The 22,717-nt window shown below is 35.5% G+C and overlaps 1 protein-coding gene across 1 annotated transcript; it reads right to left on the minus strand.

Annotated features, from left to right (window-relative positions):
• Window positions 1-14,147: 14,147 nt before the first annotated feature.
• Window positions 14,148-15,467, minus strand: LOC128132445 (uncharacterized). Its single transcript, XM_052769022.1, has one exon. It carries the CDS (start codon window positions 15,465-15,467, stop codon window positions 14,148-14,150), a length of 1,320 nt encoding a protein of 439 aa, XP_052624982.1.
• Window positions 15,468-22,717: the final 7,250 nt, after the last annotated feature.

Genomic DNA, 22,717 nt, shown 5'->3' on the forward strand with positions numbered 1-22,717 from the left:
AACAGGTTCGTAGCAGACTTCAGACAACACAGATCCAACAGAAGAGTTACAAAGATAGGAGGAGGTCTGACTTGAAGTTCCAGGTTGGGGACATGGTAGTCCTGAAGGCGTTACCTTGGAAATGTGTCATCTGATTCATGAAGCGGGATATGCTAGTCCGCAGGTATATTAGTCCTTTTAGGGTGATAGCGCGGGCGGATAGGGTTGCGTATCGTTTGGAGCAGCCCGAGGAGCTCGGTCAGATTTACAACACTTTTCATGTCTCTCAACTGCGGAAGTGTTTGGTTGATGATTCCGCAATGGTTCCGTTAGTGGATCTCGTGAAGGTGGTGGATCTCTTGATAGGAGGTCAAAGACCTTGCCAAATAAGGCGGTGGATCTCGTGAAGGTGCAGTGGCTATTGGATATAGTGTCTAAGTCCATAACTTTATTTGGTATGTACTTGACCCGACCCGACATGGTCCATTTGGGTTGCATGGAATTTCAATACTTAGATAGACAAAATGAGAGAAAGTACACTTGTGATTATTAATATATTATAAGTTCTAATATATTAATAATAGTATTATTTAATTAGTATTGATCAAGTATTAATCTTGTATTAATTTGGTGATCAAAGTGAGACTAATTAAATATATAGGGTTGATTATGACAATCATCAATTCTTTTATGGTGGATTAATGATCCATGGTTTATGGGTTTGGTTATAACCATATGGAGCTCCATCGATAGTCCATGGGAGTTACAAACCCATGGGTCATGAGAAATGAAGAGTCATGACAATTAGGGTTTACATTTGTAACTCCTAATTATGACACACTATAAAAGAAACCTATAGCATGCAAAATCGTGACTAGAGTGTTTCTAGAGAGGGCATAACCGATTTTCAAGTGTAAGAAGTATTATCTCAAGTTATTCCAAGTTTTGTGGTGTTGTGTGAAGCATTTGAGGCACAACATTTGGGGTGCTAGGCTCACAAAGTCTTGAAGGAATCCAAGCAACAACAATGTATGCATTTCTACTAGTTATTATGTTTTATGTAATCCCCATGCCATGCTAGTTAGGAAATAACATTGAAAAAGAAATTTGCATGTATATAGAGAAAACATAGATTCAAGGTTATTAGGGTTGCATGTACACTTAGGAAGTGTTAGAATGCTCAAAACCCATCAGCGGTATCAGAGCCTAGGATTGTTTTCTGTATACTTGATGCAAATTGCAAGAAAAATCGTTTTTTTGGAATCTGCCAGTTTACCACGAGGTGGTGACTGTTCAGTAAAAAAAATTTGTTTTTGGCCTGTTTTGGATTAGAATAATTACCACAAAGTGTTTTTGTTCTTAAAACTTGATTTTGAGGTTATGGTAATGTTTATTCTCATCCAAATAAATGGTTATTATCAAAATTTCAAGTTTTATATGGTTTATTTATGATTCTTGAAATTGTTGATATGAATATTTGTTCTTATGAGTTTTAGAAGATCATAGGAATTGTGTGTAACCTCCATGTATGTTTAATTCATGATCTTAATGTTAATGATGGTGTCCATAACTTGTCTTCTAGTTATGGATAACCAAAAGTCACTTCTTTAAAAGTTGTCATTAAAGAATAGTAGGTTTCATAAAATGAAGAGTCTTCAACTTTATGAACCATTAAAACTCATAAGTTACAAATTTGAAGAGTCTTGAAATAGTTTCAAAACTTGCCCTCAAGTTATGAAATTTGTAAAGTCTTACACTTTAATTCCAAATAATTTTTTTTAAAAGTTAAAAAATTCAAACTTTATGGACTTCATTAAATTAATTAAAGTGTTTAATTAAAAGAGTTAATAATTCCATAAAGACATGGTTTAAGTTTAATTAGATTAAGAGTATAGTTTAATTAATAGATTAAACCACCAAGTATTTTAATTGTTTAAAATACACCCTTATACTATTATTATAACTTTAATTATATAGAAATGTATAAGAATAAGTCAATCTTACCATTAGTAGGCCTCATTCACGAAGTTGGTCGATAAGGGGGGTATAAGGTTACTGCCTATAAAATGGCGTCTAATGGGTTTCCACTCTCACCCACCGCTTCCTTGACTGGTGGAGGGTCGTTAGCCGAAAAAGGTAGGATAGGACCTTAATCCTCATTAAAAGTATAATGAAATTATAAAGTAACTATACCTTAATAATTCCCAATCTTAGTTACTTTAGGAAAATATGAATTTGGTGCTAACCCATAAAATTACACTTTGTACCTTACCAAGTCGTTAGTGGAGCGTGTGTGGTTAACTGGCACACTAACAAGAACTAGTAAGTGTGGCAAGGGGTAACTTGACCTTATTATAGATCGGTGGAGCTGTGTGGCTAACCGGAACATCGATTAGGTGATAAAGTTAAGGGTACCAAGTCAATTTGTATGGTTATTCACACCTTCTTTGTGATCCTCGACATCCTAGTCACAAACTTGAGAGGGCACAATCGAGATTCAAACATGCCATTGAAAAGTTCAATGTATCTCAAAAGATCTAGGAGTTTCAAAACCAATAAAACCTAATAATAAAATATTTCATTCTTATGGTGGAAATTGGTAAATCGTCATTTACCTACCTTCAACTATTTTATAAGTTGGACTACGACATCCCTCTTCCAGTTATAAATAGGTTGTTGGATCCTAGCCTTAATATTTCATATTAGGTGTTATATTAAGGACTTTAAATCAACTAAATTGAATTTCTCCCATTATAGATGTCTAGTTTAGATAGCTATGGTCTTCCCAAATCTTTAGGAACAAGCTTCCTAATGAAGATGATATCCCAAATTGCAACCAAGGTGAAAGATCAATCCCTTTGTTGTGCATTAGTGGGACTGGAAATCATACTTCACTTCCTCCACCTCCTCCAATAAATCTCCCTATCCCACAAGTTTCAAGACCTGATAAGTTCTAAGTCACTCAATCCCTATTGGAAAACAAATTCTATATGTGCTTAGGTCTTGGAGATTAAGTTCCATATTGACAAGCCGGGAGAGTCGGGTGTCGAAGTCTCGAGGTAGCTGGCTGTTGACTTGGTTCTTCAGTCACTCCCTGATGACTGATCACGACATGACCCTTAATGATCTTACCTATTTGGTTGATGATGCTGAATCAGCAATGATTTGGAGCATTGGTAAAGCAAAATTTAATTAGAAGATCAACTTCCCAAACTTCCATGGACATTGACAATGGTAACATTGGAAGTCCAGAAAAACTTTCTCTTCCCAATTGAAAGGGATTGGCCATAGTCAACTCGGTTGACCAAATGGTAAAGAGAAAGGCTAAGTCTGTTTCCAAAGAGTCTATATGTTTCTGTTGCCAAAGGAAGGGAATTGGTTGCGAAGCTTCCAAATTTACCTAAAAGTCCATAAGGATAGTAAAGTCAAATGTTTGACTCTGCTTTAGGTAAAGTCCATTATCTAACTTTATTAAGTTTCTTTTCTGAGATTCTTATTGCATGATGTGATTGGGTCACATATTGATGTTTTAATAATCAAAGAAGAGTGAAGAAACTTAAAGGCAGTATATGCTAACTCTGATCGTGAAGATGGATTTCGATCGCATGGTTCGGTGATCAGAATTTTGAGTTGTTACTTAAGAGTTATGATATATTGCTTAGGAATAGATAACAACAAGTTTTCCATATGGATTGTAAGGATAAGTTTTCCACAAAGTTTTATAATAAAAGAAAATGGTTTTGATTTTATTTATTTTAAGTATCCTTACAATGGCATTTGTGAAAAAGGTTGTTGCTTATATGTTTCCATTGATAAGCAATATGGGTAAATGGATTTGATTCTTTCATTAGTGGTAGTGTCATAATTTACAAAATAAGGAAAGATTCTCATCACCCAAGCTTCAGTTGGATAGAAACTTGGAATCATGCAAGTTGTATTATGTGATGAATGAGAATTTTCATCTTTGGTAAATTAAGACTAATTCTTTGTTCACATCCGCATATGAGTCAAGCGAAGGACTAAAGGATCGGGTACATTAAGTTGTGCACTAGTCAGGTCCACCACAAAGGTAGATAAGATTATTAGTTATGATTTACTAAACTTTAGTAAATATGGTTATGATTACGAGTTTAAGTGTAATTCTGAAACATTGGAAAGGTTTCAATGTATGGCAGAATGAATAAGAAGAATCAAATAAGGCAGAAAGATAAAAGTTTCTCCAATCTGAAGAGATGGGAGAGTACTTGTGTATTTCTTTTATGATTATCTTAGTGATTATGGAACCATATCACAATTGATCCTCTAAGGACACCTTAGTGTGCTTTTTGCCTGAGGAGAGGAATCGTGAATTGTTGAAATGGTTAAACCAAAAGATAATTCATACTTCATTCCAAAAAAAATCCTGGAGTTATACTCCAAGATTGTAACTTGGGTGACATAGTCTTTAGAAAGTTCATAACACTTGTCAAATGTAGAGTAAGATGTTTCCGTTCTTGTACATTTGAGATTGGTAAGTTGTGATGTTTTGGATAAAACAAAGACCAGCTAAGACCAATAGTGAGAAGTGTTTAACTTGATAAGAATCTGCACTAGCTCTTGAATATTTGTATTGTCAAGGAATGGTTCTTGACAAAGAAAAGTCTTATATGTCAAGAGGACAGTGGGAGTCTAAAAGATTCTGAAATAGTTTCAAGAACTAATCAAGAGTTTTGTTAATCACTAGCCCATGACTTGAGGTTTGTAACCTATCGTGTTGACATATTCTTATTTATGTGTCAATTCCAGTTAAAAGTTGATTATGCTTGTGAGTTCTATGAGTTCTCAATTGTTTGCATAACAACCCGGAAGCAATGGTGGGCATTGTGCTACTAGGTGGCAAGAAATTAAGATTGAACAAGTTCAGTCCATATGAGTTTGGATTTGTCACTAACCTTGTCTTGTGATTATGGTTATGACAAATTCACATGGATAGGAACACATAAACCATAAAAATCTAAGTGTCATAAGGTTTCTCTTCGATTCATGAAAATGATGGTAAGGAAACTCTTTCACTAAGTAGATTTTGAGTAGATAGCAATTGTGAGAATGACAAAAGGTCTAAACATTATGATTACGACATCCCTCTTCATAATTGTTTAGATACACAAGTGAGCTATCTAAGGAAAGGTGTATGGTTTTGATAAAGTCTTATCAAAGAAATTGCATATCAGAAATCTGAACTTTGGTTGAAAAGTCAATAAAGTGTTGGTTTCTAAAAGTCCAGCTGATCTCTGGATACATGTCAAAGCTAGTGGGAGCATAAGTGTTATGCTAGTAAGATAATAATCATTATGCTAGTGGGAGCATGATTATTATGTTAAGTGTTGCAAGTCAGCAATATTAATTATAGAAAACAAAAGTTTCAATTCGCCTTGAAAAAGTTGTTTTGCTATAATTAAGGGAGAGGATTTTATACTTCAATCCAATTCTACAAGCTTAGATTGAGAATTTAATCTACTTTAGTTAAGAATATATATGAATGTTATGCTGGAATGGTTCAACATAAGGAAATTCTATATATGTTGCTTTCTCAAAATTCGATTATGATTATGGCATCCCTCTTCATAGTTCGAATTATGAAAACATGGCAAATAAAACATTTTATAGCATAAATCATGTCCCATATGCTTTGGGTATAAGTTTGATTACATGTGCTATAATATTCATCCATTCTAAATTTTCCAAATGCCTAGGGCATTAAGATGGACAAAGGAATAGAACTAGAAACGACTAAAATGATTAAGAAAAGTTATCGTGGACAATCTGAGGTTTACCAAAGATTGGTTGCTCATGGACAATTAGAAGTATAGAGTAAAGACCATATTGACATATTTTTAAAAGAGGCAAATCTTGTTCAGAAGTGATGGTCAAAATAGCAATATGGAATTGTCTCCATAGGTGGAAGTTATTCTTTGAATTCGTGTAAGATTAATGAACTTAATGCTAAGAAGGATGTTCAAAGGAATGTACTTTGAATTTGTGACTTCATTTCCATGGAATTGTTTTCCATTGTAATACTTTGTAATGTCTGTTGCCAAGTCTTTGTGACTTCTGTGCATAGTCATTACAAGGGGATCATTGCATATAAGTTTAGAATCTAACAGATTACAGTAAATGGCAGGATTTTTGTATTCTTGCATTTACAACAAGGATTGGAATTGTGAAATAAGCATCATTGGAATATTGTCAATTGATCTATTTCACAAAGAGAGGACCATATGTAAACATATTATGCATACTTGGAGTATGGCATAATTGTTGTTTGGAAAAACATAGTGTACATGCTTGGAGCATGGGACAACTAATGTTTTAATTCAAGCATAAAGTTGATTAATCGAAACATAAATAATGAGTAATCAATATGGTGCTTAAATAAAAGGTGTTTTTATTTACACTCAAAGTGTTGGGTCCATATAAGATTAGTATTATTCTTGTGTTTCACTTTGCATGTTTTGACTTCCTGAATAATTATGTTATGGTATATATATCATATTATTCAAACCATCCACAGTCAGTCATATGTTGGAAGTAGATATGAATCAAGACTGTCATGAATTTGGCTTGTATGATTTGTCTAAAGTGCTTTAGACAATGCAATGGTTGCTACAACATTCATGAGCACTCATAAGGGCTGAGTATTAGATTCAACCCACGCTCACGTGCATCACTTCATGGAATTTATCTTGAGTGATCGTGAGACGGTAATATCATATAAATCTTCAAACCTAGAGATATGAGTTGTTGACTATGAGTTGGTTATTCATTGATTGTACGAAAACGCATTGGTAACTCGATGTTATAAAACGTGCCTTTGTGAATAATTCAACAAGTAGTTAGTACAAGCATATCAGTCGAAGTTTATATGTTCCTTCTAGAAATAGAAACGATATCTGGGCCCCTCGATGATTTGGTTTTGACCTATTTATCGGGCCCGGTCAGAACCTAATTAATGTGTTCAATTTAGTTCTATGTCGAAACAAATCAAAGATCGAGAAACAAATGTTGGACAATAAGTAAGACCATGTTCCATGTGTTTGTTCGGCTAATATCATGAGAACAGAGGATTATATGATCACTTATCTTAAATGGCGTATCATCATCATCTCAGTTCCGAGAGACTTTGAAAGAGCTATGATTGCTAGTCGGATTTGAAGTCATATTTACAAATATAGTTATTAGACTTATCCAAGTGGGAGACTGTTGGATATAGTGTCTAAGTCCATAACTTTATTTGGTATGTACTTGACCCGACCCGGCATTCTCCATTTGGGTTGCATGGCATTGCAATACTTGGATAGACAAAATGAGAGAAAGTACACTTGTGATTATTAATATATTATAAGTTCTAATATATTAATAATAGTATTATTTAATTAGTATTGATCAAGTATTAATCTAGTATTAATTTGGTGATCAAAGTGAGACTAATTAAATATATAGGGTTGATTATGACAATCATCAATTCTTTTATGGTAGATTAATGATCCATGGTTTATGGTTTTGGATAACCATATGGAGCTCCATGGATAGTCCATGGGAGTTACAAACCCATGGGTCATGAGAAATGACGAGTCATGACAATTAGGGTTTACATTTGTAACTCCTAATTATGACACACTATAAAAGAAACCCTATAGCATGCAAAATCGTGACTAGAGTGTTTCTAGAGAGGGTATAACCGATTTTCAAGTGTAAGAAGTATTCTCTCAAGTTATTCCAAGTTTTGTGGTGTTGTGTGAAGCATTTGAGGCACAACATTTGGGGTGCTAGGCTCACAAAGTCTTGAAGGAATCCAAGCAACAACAAGGTATGTATTTCTACTAGTTATTATGTTTTATGTAATCCCCATGCCATGCTAGTTAGGAAATAACCTTGAAAAGGAAATTTGCATGTATATAGAGAAAACATAGATTCAAGGTTATTACAGTTGCATGTACACTTAGGAAGTGTTAGAATGCTTAAAACCCATCGGTGGCAGCACCGAAAGGGTTCGGAGTGGACGTGGGAGCCTGAGGACGAGATAAGGGAGCATTAACTAGAGTTATTTGTAGTAGCAAACTTCAAGGACGAAGTCTAGTTCAAGTGGGGAAGAATTGTAACACCTAGATTCTAGGTATTTCTTATTTTGACCATTGATATCAAATGAGATGGCAAATTTGGTCCCAATGGGTGAAAGTGTAAATCTTAGAGAGGGGGTGCGTACGCTGGGCGTACTTCTAGTAATTGGGGCATACGCTGTCCAGTGTCAAACCCTAATTTTTAGGGTTTAGACCATATTAAAGCATCATTATGGACCCAAGACCTTTTCCCTCATCAGCCTTCATACCCTAGAAGATATCCCACGAAACCCTATCCCTTTTTTGAGTGTTCTTGAGCCTTATGGTGATCTTTTGGTGCTTTTGGGTGGTTCTTGGTGGTGAAGGAAGTTCCTTGAAGATAGAGTGGCGTATTCAAGTCCTTGGATCCAGATTCAACACCTTCTTGTGCATCTATAGAAGGTATCAAGTTCACACTTTGGAGTTCTTTGTTCTAGATCTCATTATGACCATGTTTATGAACTTTTTGTCCCAAAACCTTGGTCTTATGGAGTATAGACTACTCCATACTATTTGATATGTGCTTTTGGGTAATTACGAGTGTATGAAGTCATAAAAATCAGATCTTGAGGGTTGAGGTTCACCCATGCTTGAGTTGTTGGCCTTTTATGTAGTTTTGGGCCTAGGGTTTGGTTTTGGGTCCTTTTTAGCCATGCAAGTTAATAAAGTTGTCAACTTTATGGTTTAATACCTTATTTAGCAGTAGATCTGTGGTTTGGACGTTAAGGTATTAAGGGGTTAAGACTGTTGGTTAGCTTTGGGACTCTGGCCAGTACATCGGGTGTACTCCTGAGTACGCGTCACGTACAAGGTCAGCATCCCGCTTCCAGGTCAACGTGCGTACATGAGGCGTACAGTTTGGGTACATGGGGCGTACGTTTTGGGTCACTTTTGGGCTATAGGATTTTGCGCCTTGGATATCTTATGGACTTGGGCCATTTTAGAGATTGGAGTGCTACTCAGTTTGGTCGACTTGAGGAAGGACAAAATGGTCTTTTACCCTTGGAGTCGAGAATTTTGAATTAAAGCCTCGGTTAGGGTTTGTGACCTAAATATTAACTAGTGCATTATTTGATCATATTTAGTGCAAAGATTTTTGGATCAGTAGTCCAAACATTCACCTAACTTTTTAGTAGACTGAGGTGAGTCTCCTCCTAGTGTTTGGCGCGCCGAAAGCACCAATGCAAACCCATGGATTATTGTTATTTGTATACTATTTGTCTATGTCATCTCACATATGTTGTATATGTTGTATGTATGTTGGGTGGGGCCTGATGGTTGTGTTAGGCGGGGCCCATCACATGTTGCTGACGGATCCGTTCTGAGCGGGGCTCAATTCCGGGCAGGGCTCATTGGTTTTTGGGCATGGCCCATTATATGCTTAATATGTATGATATGAGGTATTTTGGGGAACTCACTAAACTTTGTGCTTACGGTTTTCAGTTTATGTTTCAATTACTAGCGGCTCGAAGAGAAGCGCTCGGGATGATCGCATTACACACACCATGATTTTCTGCTACCTGGACTCTGATGTACTTTTGGGATGTTTTCTGAATACTTTATGGTTTTGACAAACATGTTTCAATGATGTTTTATTTGTTATAAAAAAACAAAAAATTTAGTTTTGAGTTGTTGGACGTTACACTAAAACCATTCAAATACCGTTTCCTCAACAGATAATCAGAGTAATAAGTTATTGTTTCAAAACATCAGAGTGAAAATCATAAAAGAAAATATTGTGGAATCTCCACTTGGTGCGACGGAATCAAGGTTAGATCTTTCGCTTCCGACAAGTACTTGAAACATTTAAACTTAAAATAGTAAGCACAAGCTTAGTAAGTTCCTTAAGATACCACATACCATACATATCTTTATACATAACAATACAAATTATTTCATCCAATGGATCTGGTTCAACCCAAGTGAATGCTATATGCCAAACCATAATCTTACAATCATCCCTGTAACGGCCTATTTCAGCCAATGTGTCTATTTCAGCCTAAGTTACATGCCAAATCATAGTCTTACAACAACCCTACAATTTCCATGGGTGGTGGGATGTCAAGCCCACCAAGCAAATTACACCCTTTGATTGCTAAATAAACGTAATATAATGGTAAAAAGGGGTATTGATCCTCAGGGAAATGGTTGTATTCAATCACCAATGCAATTCAATAGAACTAGTGAAATTAAACTAATTAACTAAAATTAAACTAAAAGGGGGGGGGGGGGGGGGTTGATTACTTGAAAACTAAAATACTTGAATAACTAAAAACCTTGCAATTAAGCAAGTTGATGAGATGCTCAAAGGTTGGAAATAATTGGTTAACTAAGGCAATTCAACACAATGAACATTTGTGTGTTTATCATTAGGATCTAATACAAAGCTTATCCTTCATCCCAAATTGGTTATAGCAATCATGAAGCATGATATGCTAAGATTCCTCATAGGTAGTATGGAGGTTGGGGAAGCCCACAACACACCTTCTTAATTAAGATCAAGGGTCAATTGAAGCAATTAATCCCAAGAAATCAATTAGCCTTAAGAATGAAGGAATCCCCAATTCCTAGAGGATGTCAAATGCTTACACATCCATAAAGGAGATATGATTCATAAGCTAGAGATGATTTCTACCATCATAAAGCCTTTGTTCTAGATAAATTCAATGATCCAATGCAAAATCAATGAAATAAATCAACCATTGCTATATCAAATACTAAGCTCATGATTAAAACATCAAATAAGCATAAGAATTGCAAACTAGAATCATAAACATGGAATAAATTGATAATCAACATAAATCCTTCAAAACCCACAAACATTCATTGGTTTTCAGCCAAAGTCAACCAAATAAGAGTATTAGCCACTCATGGCAACAAAGTAACAAGAACAATAATCTAATTGCATAAAGAAACTACCTAAGATTTGGAAAGATGAAAGGAAATGATTTCTAGCTCCCAAAATCACCTCTTGCAGGTCTCCAATGGTGGAAAAACATGAATGAGCCTCTAGATATGATCCCTAAGAATTATGGTGAGCCAAATGACCAAAATGCCCAAACTGGGCAGTTGGGCGGGTACCCGCACGGAGAAAATTCCACCCGCGCAAATGTTGTTGTGTTGCCATTGGTCCACCAAGCCACCACTCCACCCTTCCACTACCAAAGATTCCTTTGGTCCCCCCTTTGTCCAGGTAATTTGAATCCACCAATCATCATTTAGCCACCAAATGGATGCTCCAAGCCCAAAATTAGAATTTTATGATCCATCTTCACAAGCCCAAATAATCCAAGCCAATAACTTTCAAAGCCCAATTCTTCTTCTTTGATTCCGCCAAGCCCAATAATGCCTCGGGAGCCCACTAAGCTCGTCCCCAATCAACCCGCAACCGCAACAAACACCGAAAAAACCTACAAAATATCTCATGCAACATAACAAGCACCCGATATGATCCATAATAAAGAAAATAAAGAATATACAATGCAATAATAATAAAAAAAATCTAAAAATCTAAAAATAAACTAATAAAATAAGGAAATAAAATAAGCTATCAAATCACCCCAAGCTTAAACCTAACTTGTCCTCAAGTTAGAACAAGACTAAAAATGAGCTCGGGATGAACTATCTAAAAAGGAAAAAGAAAGATACCATAGAACTTGGTCAACATCAGTCAACATGGTCAGAATTAGTCCTTCAATGGACCCTACGCATATTCAAAATGTTCCCCGCTTTAGAACCATAAACCACATTCTTAACCACTTGATGGGTGAATAGATCACGGCTGGATGCGGTCGCGGTGTGCAAGACAAAGGAAACAGAGATGCGCCCAGTGGGGGCACTTTAAATCACCAATGTAGACCATAGTGCACGAAGGAAAGGCGTCTCTTCACACACTATGATTCCTACATTTGTCAGGCCAAAGTGTATAATAACAAAATAGGGTTCTGCAGCACGGCCGCCGGGCAAACATCCGGTTTTGGAGGCTTCTCCCTTGTACTGTCCTTTACAGTCTACCGTCTCATCGTCGGGGCCTTTTCTCACCGAAAATCAAAAATAAAACAAAAAACATAAAAATTCTACTTAACCTAAATCTAAACCTAACAACCTAAATCTTCAATCTTGAACTTCTGTTATTGGGTCTTCAGTCACATTTGCTGCTTGACATTCAGATTTCTTTCTCTCTTTTTTTTTTGAAATATATATAACATAAGTCTTGAACTTGGAACCTTGTTCTTCTTTTTGTGTTGCTCTTTTTTCTTCATTTTTCTTCTTTGTTTTTGTTGCCTTTCTTAAATCATCTTTAATAGGCTCTTATTTTCTTCACTTTTTCAAATTTCTTCATTCTTTGTGTTGCTTCTTGGAAGGTCTAAGGAATTTCACCAAGTAACATAGGACTCCAATAGTGAAAATTGAGTGATAGATAGAGGCTAATATGAGCACCTAATGATCATTGACAATGTGCCAAGATTAACTAAAAAGGGTGGGGAATGACTCAAAAATGGGTGTTACCGAAAAGACTTGGTCCCAAAAGATGTGAATTGGGGGACCCACTTCAAAGTTCATCAAGCACCTCAATGCAAGGTATGATAAACAAAATCTATCTAACTATATACTCTAGACCCCTAGAAAAATGATAACCTATCCTAAAAAGGTGGTGAGAATCTAACTAAGCAAGGCTCGGACGAGACTCGGGAGTACTAAGGGGTACTCCCTCCAAAACCAAGATGTGAGTCTTCAATATCTTCAATGCCTTCAAAATACCTTATCGGGCTAGTCTTTGCTCGCACACATTGGCATGACCAATCACATCCCTCCGCACCTAGACCCAATCAAGCTACCTGCATCTGACCCCCACACAAGCCATCTCAAAGTGGTCTGTGAGGCCCAAAACGTGTCCCATTCATCAAATACAAGGAATTCCATATCAAGACCCGGGACCAATCTATGATTCAATACTTATGACTCGGCGCTATGGTACCTATAGGGATGAGAAGACAAGAGAGAACAAAAATGCATGAACCTAACCTAGAATGCATCTAAAAAGTATGAAAATTAGAAAAGAAAGAAATAAAATATGCAATATTTTTTTTTGAATTTTTTATGCAATTTTTATGAATGCCCTAAATGACTAACTCTAAATGCAACTATATACAACCTAAATGCAATAAAAATAAAAGATTAGATTACCTCACCCCAAGCTTAAAATTAAGCATTGTCCTCAATGCTTAGGATGGGAGTAAGGAAGGATCATACCGGGATCAAGGTGGAGGAGGCCCGCGAGGACGATATGGAAGCAACACATGGGGTCTCATAATGATGCTTGTAAGGAGTTCTTGGCCGCCTAAATACACATGGATGAAAGCTTGGTCGCGCAAAGGACGCATATGAAATGGCTCGAAATTTTCTTATGAAATGACATATTTGTGTGGGTACCCTCGCAAACTTTGCGCGGGTGGGGGCAGCCGCGCGCACATGTCAGAATACATCCCATGTTGGGGTAATTTGGAACTCGGGACCTGCGCGGCTGGGGTTGGCCGCGCAAAGTCTGCGCGGGCACCCGCGCAAAAGTCAAATTTTTGGAATTTTTCAAAATTCACCAAAATCACTAGAAGACTTCTATATGCTTATTTTTAGGCCAACTTCAAGTTTAGAAACACCCAAAACTTCAAGCGGAGATTATTTACTCACAATGAAAATATTTAACGTCTTTGCCAAGTCATAGCCCCGCTTCCGTCAACCTTCGTAAATCGGTGTTTCCATTGTTACGTTGTCGAATTCTCCCGTGTCAAAGCCTTCACAAAATAGTTTCAAATGGTGCCCATTCACTTTGAAGATTTGGTTTGTTTCCAAACTCTGGATTTCAACCACACTAGGATCAAACACTTTTATAACAATAAAAGGTCCATGCCATTGAGATCACAATTTTCCCGGAAATAGCTTTAAGCGTGAATGACAAAGAAGAACTTTTTGACCCGGAATAAAGTGTTTTTGGGTTATGTGCTTGTCATGAAATGCCTTTTTCTTTTTTTTTTTTCACCTTTTGAACCTTTTAATTATCTTCTTCTTGACCACTTCCATCATTGGAGGATCCAATCTTCTTTGAGGTTCCCTCTTAGGATTACAATCATCTTCCATGATTATCTTGTCTGTGCATACATTAAGGCTTATCCTGTTTATTGGCTCAATCACATCAACCCGATACAATGGAGAAATGTTACTAGGGTACCTCATTCCTTCAAAGATGTTGAAGTGAATGGTTTCTCCATCAAACTCCATAGTTATCTTTCCTTTATGGACATCAATGATTGTGTGAGCGGTATGCATGAAAGGTCTTCCAAGGAGGATCATAGATGATTTGGAAGGAGTCTTCTCTTCAAGATCAATGACATAAAAATCCGCCGGAAAAACAAGTTGATTAACTTGTACTAACACATCGTCCAACACTCCTATTGGAGACACACTTGACATGTCTGCTAATTGAATGATTACTCCAGTTTCTTCCAAAGGTCCAACATTGAGAGATTGAAAAACCAAATATGGCATCACATTGATCGAGGCTCCAAGATCTAGCATGGCACTTTCGACATGCAAATCACCAATGGTACAAGGGATAGAAAATATTATCGGATCCTTGCATTTGGGAGGTAACTTCTTTTGGATAACCGCAGACACATTTGCATTGACTTGAATCTTTTCATTTGCCTTGAGTTTTCTCTTCTTGGTGCATAAATCCTTAAGGAATTTTTCATAACTTGGAATTTGCTTAATAGCATTCAATAGTGGAATGTTGATTTGGACCTTGCGAAAAGTTTCAAATAATTCATTTTCTTCCTCTATCTTCTTGGAAAAGGCTAACCGGGAAGGGAAGTGAGGTGGTATGACCAATGGTTTGATGGGTTTGTTGGAAGAGTCGGGTTGATCAACGTTTGGCTCAACCGGTTCCTTTGGAGGAACTAAAACTTTTGGAGATTCCACAATGATCACTTCATCTTCGTCTTCTCTTGAAACTCTTTTAGGTTGAATTTCTCCAAGTGTTTTTCCACTTCGCAAGGTGATGGCACTCACATTGGGGTTCTTCTCGGTTTGTGATGGAAGTTTACCCCTTTGTTCTATCTTTTTTAAAGCGGTTGCCAAGTCTCCAATTTGTGCTTGAATGTTGGATAAAGTATTCTTGGTTTCTTGTTGAAATTGGGTTTGGCTTTGAGCAAGAGAAGTGACAAGTTCTTGAAGGCTCATTTGATGGGTACCACTTGATTGGCCTTGTTGTGGAGGTTGTTGGTAATTTGGAGAGTTATAAGAATTTTGTGAATATGGAGGTTTTTGGGATTGGTATTGTGGATGTTGGGGTCTCATCAAAAGATTTGGCGGATTTTACTTTGGTGGATAAGGGTTGTTTTTGTTATTCCTCCAATTTGGGTTGAAATTGTTTTGAAATCACATGGGTCTTGGTTGACCTTGATATCCGCCCATTGCATTCACATCTTCCGGTTCACTTCCAAGTGTGGGACACTTATCCGTATAATGGCCCGTCATGGGTGGTGGGATGTCAAGCCCACCAAGCAAATTACACCCTTTGATTGCTAAATAAACATAATATAATGGTAAAAAGGGGTATCGATCATCGGGGAAATGGTTGTATTCAATCACCAATGCAATTCAATAGAACTAGTGAAATTAAACTAATTAACTACAATTAAACTAAGAGGGGGTTTTTTGATTACTTGAAAACTAAAATACTTGAATAACTAAAAACCTTGCAATTAAGCAACTTGATGAGATGCTCAAAGGTTGGAAATAATTAGTTAACTAAGGCAATTCAACACAATGAACATTTGTGTGTTTATCATTAGGATCTAATACAAAGCTTATCCTTCATCCCAAATTGGTTATAGCAATCATGAAGCATGATATGCTAAGATTCCTCATAGGTAGTATGGAGGTTGGGGAAGCCCACAACACACCTTCTTAATTAAGATCAAGGGTCAATTGAAGCAATTAATCCCAAGAAATCAATTAGCCTTCAGAATGAAGGAATCCCCAATTCCTAGAGGATGTCAAATGCTTACACGTCCATAAAGGAGATATGATTCGTAAGCTAGAGATGATTTCTACCATCATAAAGCCTTTGTTCTAGATAAATTCAATGATCCAATGCAAAATCAATGAAATAAATCAACCATTGCTCAATCAAATACTAAGCTCATGATCAAAGCATCAAATAAGCATAAGAATTGCAAACTAGAATCATAAACATGAAATAAATTGATAATCAACATAAATCCTTCAAAACCCACAAACATTCATTGGTTTTCAGCCAAAGTCAACCAAATAAGAGTATTAGCCACTCATGGCAACAAAGTAACAAGAACAATAATCTAATTGCATAAAGAAACTACCTAAGATTTGGAAAGATGAAAGGAAATGATTTCTAGCTCCCAAAATCGCCTCTTGCAGGTCTCCAATGGTGGAAAAACGTGAATGAGCCTCTAGATCTGATCCCTAAGAATTATGGTGAGCCAAATGACCAAAATGCCCAAACTGGGCAGTTGGGCGGGTACCCGCGCGGAGAAAATTCCACCCGCGCAAATGTTGTTGTGTTGCCATTGGTCCACCAAGCCACCACTCCACCCTTCCACTACCAAAGATTCCTTTGGTCCCCCCTTTGTCCAGGTAATTTGAATCCACCAATCATCATTTAGCCACCAAATGGATGCTCCAAGCCTAAAATTAGAATTTTATGATCCATCTTCACAAGCCCAAATAATCCAAGCCAATAACTTTCAAAGCCCAATTCTTCTTCTTTGATTCCGCCAAGCCCAATAATGCCTCGGGAGCCCACTAAGCCCGTCCCCAATCAACCCGCAACCGCAACAAACACCGAAAAAACCTACAAAATATCTCATGCAACATAACAAGCACCCGGTATGATCCATAATAAAGAAAATAAAGAATATGCAATGCAATAATAATAAAAAAATCTAAAAATCTAAAAATTAACTAATAAAATAAGGAAATAAAATAAGCTATCAATGGGTCAAACCAAGGTCTTTCATACAAGTATAACAACCAGATTTATAACGCCCACAGATTCGGGCTAATCAATTTAGAGACAATAAACGTTAAAAATGACTTTTTGATAGAAGATTATTTAGAATAAATAATCTTAACCAAGTTATAATATATGCCACAAGGATTCCGTACATATAAAGAACTAGACGAATTTTCGCGTGTTGCGCGGCGTAGGTTAAAAATATATTGTTAGAATATTGAAAATTATATGTTTATAATGGTTATGTTATTGAAATTAACTTTGACATAATATTTTTACACTAATATATATATATATATATATATATATATATATATATATATATATATATATATATATATATATATATATATATATAATCTCAAATATTTTGGACAATAATATTCATTGACATCAACTCACCTTCCTCATTAATAGAATTAAATATAATTATCTATTTGGTATTATTTTTAATATTTGTTATGATTGATTAATTTAAATTTTTACTTATGCAATTATTTTCTAATTTCATTAATGATGTTCATTTAAAATACAATTTATTTGTAGCTAACGTTATGTAATTTATAATTTGATGTTATTATCATTTAAAATTATATTTCATTAATTTTAAATCACTTATTATTATTAATAAGTTAAAAAAGAGTTTTAAGAGACATTTATTATTATTATTCAAATATGAAACATATACTAAATAATAAAGTGATAAGATTAACAATTTGCATTTCAAAATAGACTTGCATGGATAATGTGACATATCTATGATTTTTATAATTTGATTTTATTATTTATAACTATTGTTTGTTAATTTTAAAACCATGTATTATTATTAATAAGTGAAAGAATATTAAACATATACTAAAATATAAAGTGATAAGATAGATAATTTGTATTTTAAAAGAGACTTACATGGATAATATAGATAATAAGACATATCCATGATTTTTAGTTAAGTATTGCTTTGAAGCAACACAAACATACAAACATAAATATAACATTTAATTAAATGTTATATATATCACATTCCATAACATATGATCGATAACATGAATCTAATCTAATTTACATTAAAATTTCAACCACAACATACAATGATTGTCTTAAAAGAATACTTAAACCAAGAAAAAAAAAGAATTAGTATATAACAAACTTAAAAATTAAAAACTTTAACATAATCACATGGCTCGAAAAATGGTCCAAAACTCTCAAACCAACACAAAAACCTTTAGACTTGTTTTCTTTGTGAATTTTGTATGTGATTGGTATTTGTGTGTCTACTCAAAGTGATTGGCCTTTTATAGTAGACTATCCATTAATTGCTTATTAAACATATTATATAAGTTATAAAACATTTGAATGGTTAATAATTATTAAGAGACTTTTAAGTGGTATTCATTCAAATATGAGGTTTCAAATGAATATAGTTTGAGTAAAAATGTCTCATGAGAGTTTCAAATGAATGTGCTGAAAGGAAAATGTTTCCTTTATAAGTATACTAGACGAATTCCCTCTCGTTGCATAGCGAAGATTAAAAATATATTGTAAAAATATTGAAAAATATATGTTTAAAATGGTTATGTTATTGACATTAACTTTGAGATAATATTTTTACACTAATTTATATATATATATATATATATATATATATATATATATATATATATATATATATATATATATATATATATATAATCTCTATTATTTTGAACAATAATATTCATTGACATCAACCAACATTCCTCATTTTTCTAATTTCAGTAATGATGCTCATTTAAAATACAATTTATTTATAGCTAAATGCAATTTATAATTTGATGTTATTATCATTTAAAATTGTTATTCGTTAATTTTAAACCACTTATTATTAATAATAAGTTAAAGAAGGCTTTTAAGAAACACTTAATATTATTATTAAAATGTGAAACATACACTAAATAATAAAGTGATAAGATAGACAATTTGCATTTTAAAAGAGAATTGCATGGAGAATATGACATATTCATGTAATTTGATTTTATTGTTTATAATTATTGCTTATTAATTTTAAAACCACTTGTTATCATTAATAAGTGAAAGAAACTTTTAAAAAACACTTATTATTATAATTAAAATGTTAAACATACACTGAAATATAAAGTGATAAGATAGACAATTTGTATTTTAAAAAAAGTTTACATGGATAATATGGATAATATGACATATCCATGATTTTTAATTAATTATTGTTTTGAAGCATCATGAACATACAAATATGTATAAAATAGTTAATTAAATATTATACATATCACCTTCCATAACATATGATCGATAACATGAATTTAATCTAATTTACATTAAAATTTCAACCACAACATAAAATGATATTTTTAAAAGAATACTTAAATTAAGAAAAATACAAAAAAGAATTAGTATATAACAAACTTACAAATTAAAAATATCAACATAATAACATGGCTCGAAAAATTGTTCAAAGCCTTCAAACCAACACAAAAAATTTTAAACTTGTTTTCTTTGTGAGTTTTTTATGTGATTTGTATTTGTGTGTTTACTCAAAAAGATTGACATTTTTATAGTAGAGTATCCATTAATTGTTTACTAAATATGTTATATAAGTTATAAAACCTTTGAATTGTTAATCATTATTAAGAGACTTTTGATTGGTATTCATTAAAATAGGAGGTTTCAAATGCATGAGGTGTTTGCGAATTTTTATGGGGGTTTCAAATGCATGAGGTTCAAGGAAAAATGCTAGCTTTATAAGTATGTATGATATGATGCTGAAATCTAACTTATAACGAAGAAGTTAAGGCACGTCGAAGTTTTGCAACAAAACCGGCACGGCTCCACGTATCGTAAAAAGTGAATTTTTGATGAAATACTTTTCGGCCTTAGAGATCTTAACGAAAGTCATAGTATACGTTAAACCGAGAGCGTGCATAAAAAACGTCTAAATCTGATTTCGTTTGAGGAAGTTATGATTTTTCTAAAATTTAGCATATCTGTGCACAGCCCTAAAATCAAATTTTAGACCGATCGATTTTAGCCGACACAACCTAAACAAGAATCGAAGATGTTGTTAATAGGAGCTCAACGGCATAAACACAGACGAAAACGGACGTCGGATGACAAAGTTATGAGTTTTTAACGAACTTTAACTGTCTAAGTCTGTTAAAATATAACTTTAAAAATAAAGTCAAAATTAGCCGACAGAGTCTAAAAAAAAGTTTGTATCATCCAAAAAATACGGTCCAAAATTTCATTTTTAATTCATTAAACAAACCATAATTATCAAATCATTTCTTTCATAAACATAAGTTGCTTTAGCAAAATAGAGTATTAATTCAAAACATGCTTATTTTATCAGAGGAAAACATCCCAGGCTAAACTTCTTGGTGTGTGTCATGTAGTCATCCCGAGCTCTTCCCTCTGCTATGGGAAGTACCTGAAACCAAAACTGAAAACTGTAAGCATGAAGCTTAGTGAGTTCCCCAATCTACCACATACCGAACATATATCCATATACTAGGCCCCTTCCTGCTGCATCGGGACTTGCCTGACATCGGACTCGCTCCGGCATCGGGTCCCACCCGGCATCAGGCCCCGCCTGGCATCGAGCCCCGCTCGATATACATATTTGTCTCTCTTAGGCCCCACCTGTCTCTGGGCCTCGCCCGGTATACACATACAAACATATAACATACTAGCACATAAAGAAACATACTTAATTGTACTTCTGATCTAAGGCCTCGCCTAACTTGTGCCCACCCTTGGTCTACTATTAATGAGCTATGGAACCCTATCCACACTCCTACTGTCAGTGAGGTATGGGCCCCCTCCCACACTCACTACTCTCGAGTCTCGCCCCTACTCTGTTGATATTGAGATATGGAACCCCATCCATACTTAGCTACTGATGAGATACGGGACCGCGCCCACACTAACCTCCCAGGCACATACAAGTATCACAAAGACAACAAGTATAATCTAACATGCACATACAAGTCTTCCTCGGGCTTGCCCCGGCATCGGACCCTAGTCCGAAACATACTACCATATAAACATACTTCGGGCTTGCCCCGATATCGAACCTTGGTACGGAACCTATCGTACCGAAACATGCAAGAATCATAGAGACCTCTAGCATACTAACATTCCTAGGGCCTCACACGACATCAGATCATGATCCGAAACATACAACATACAATTCCTAGGGCTAACCCTCGAGTATTCCTACTATATACAATCATAATGGGCCGGCATTATGGCCTTAGACCCATGCACACAATGAGAACACTCACCTTGCACTATTGAAGTCCTGCTGATATCCCTCTGGCTGTTATCTAGCAATTCCCCGAACTGCTGATCCTTCGGCTCCCCAAGCTACCAATACCAAAATATCACTTAGACCAAATCAATAATCCTTCTTAGGGTAAAATGACCATTTTACCCCTAGTCCAAATTGGTCCATATCTAAGGCCCAAACCATGTTCTAAAAATGGCCCAGCACTAGGTAGGCTTCTCACCCCACTAGTGGCCCACTAACGGCCCAATTTGCCAAATTGGGCCCAAACCCTCTAATGGGCCTTACCCTAAGCCCAAACATTTTATTGGCTCACATTATCTGACTTCTGATGGCCCACTAAGGCCCAAAGAACAAAAATCCCTTGCATGGCCCAAACCGAGGCCCAAAACAAGTCAAACCCAAATCTGATGAGTACGATAGGCGTAGTCCTATGTACGCTAAGCGTACAAGCTAAATGGTGCGTACGTTGGGCGTACCTGCATGTACGCTCAGCGTACTCCCCTGTTAAGTCACCTTCCCATTAAGTGCTTAATACTCTACTCCAGAAGCTACAAACACAAATCCAAGTCCTTTTCAACGTCTAAAACCATAAAGTCCTTCACTTGGTGGCTTGAAACCCACCAATAGAGCCCAAACTTGAAATGTGATAACTAAATTCCATGGAAATGGTCTTAACTCATGCATGAACCCATTAGGACATCCAAGATGGCAATTTTCTGCCTTAGGGACTCATTTAGAATTAAGAGTAGCAACTCCAAGTCCTAGAAATCAGATTGAACCACAAAGCTTCAACCTTTCGACCAAAATGGTCCAAAACTCAATCTAAGAGATCTAAGGAGATAATCACCAAGTTTAGATCTTTATACCTTGAAATGGTTAGAATGAAGCAACAAATCCCAGATTGGCAATTTGAACCACCACCTTTCCTTGCTCTTTTCTTGTTTGGAAAATGGATCCACAACACCAAGATGCTTCTCTAGTGACCTTTTAAGCTTCAAGAACACTCAAATATGGATTAGGGTTTTGTAGTAGCTCCTTAAGGGTGGAAATGGAGGTTAGACTTCGAGAAATAAGGTTCTTTATATAGGGCTCAACCCTAAAATTAGGGTTTGGGAACTCTGAGCGTACGCTGGGTGTACGCCCCTCTGCACCCGCGACCATTCTCCTTTATACATTGGACATAACCCGGCCTACGCTGGGTGTACCCAGCTAAACACATGAATGCATTCCTTGCATGCATGGGCTGCCTTGTCA

This window comes from Lactuca sativa, chromosome 2 (genome assembly GCF_002870075.4).
Source record: "Lactuca sativa cultivar Salinas chromosome 2, Lsat_Salinas_v11, whole genome shotgun sequence".
Lineage (NCBI taxonomy): Eukaryota > Viridiplantae > Streptophyta > Magnoliopsida > Asterales > Asteraceae > Lactuca > Lactuca sativa.

Bases quoted from the DNA above. Each gene is read 5' to 3' on its own strand.
- LOC128132445 (XM_052769022.1), bottom strand. From the start codon at position 15,467: ATGAGACCCCAACATCCACAATACCAATCCCAAAAACCTCCATATTCA.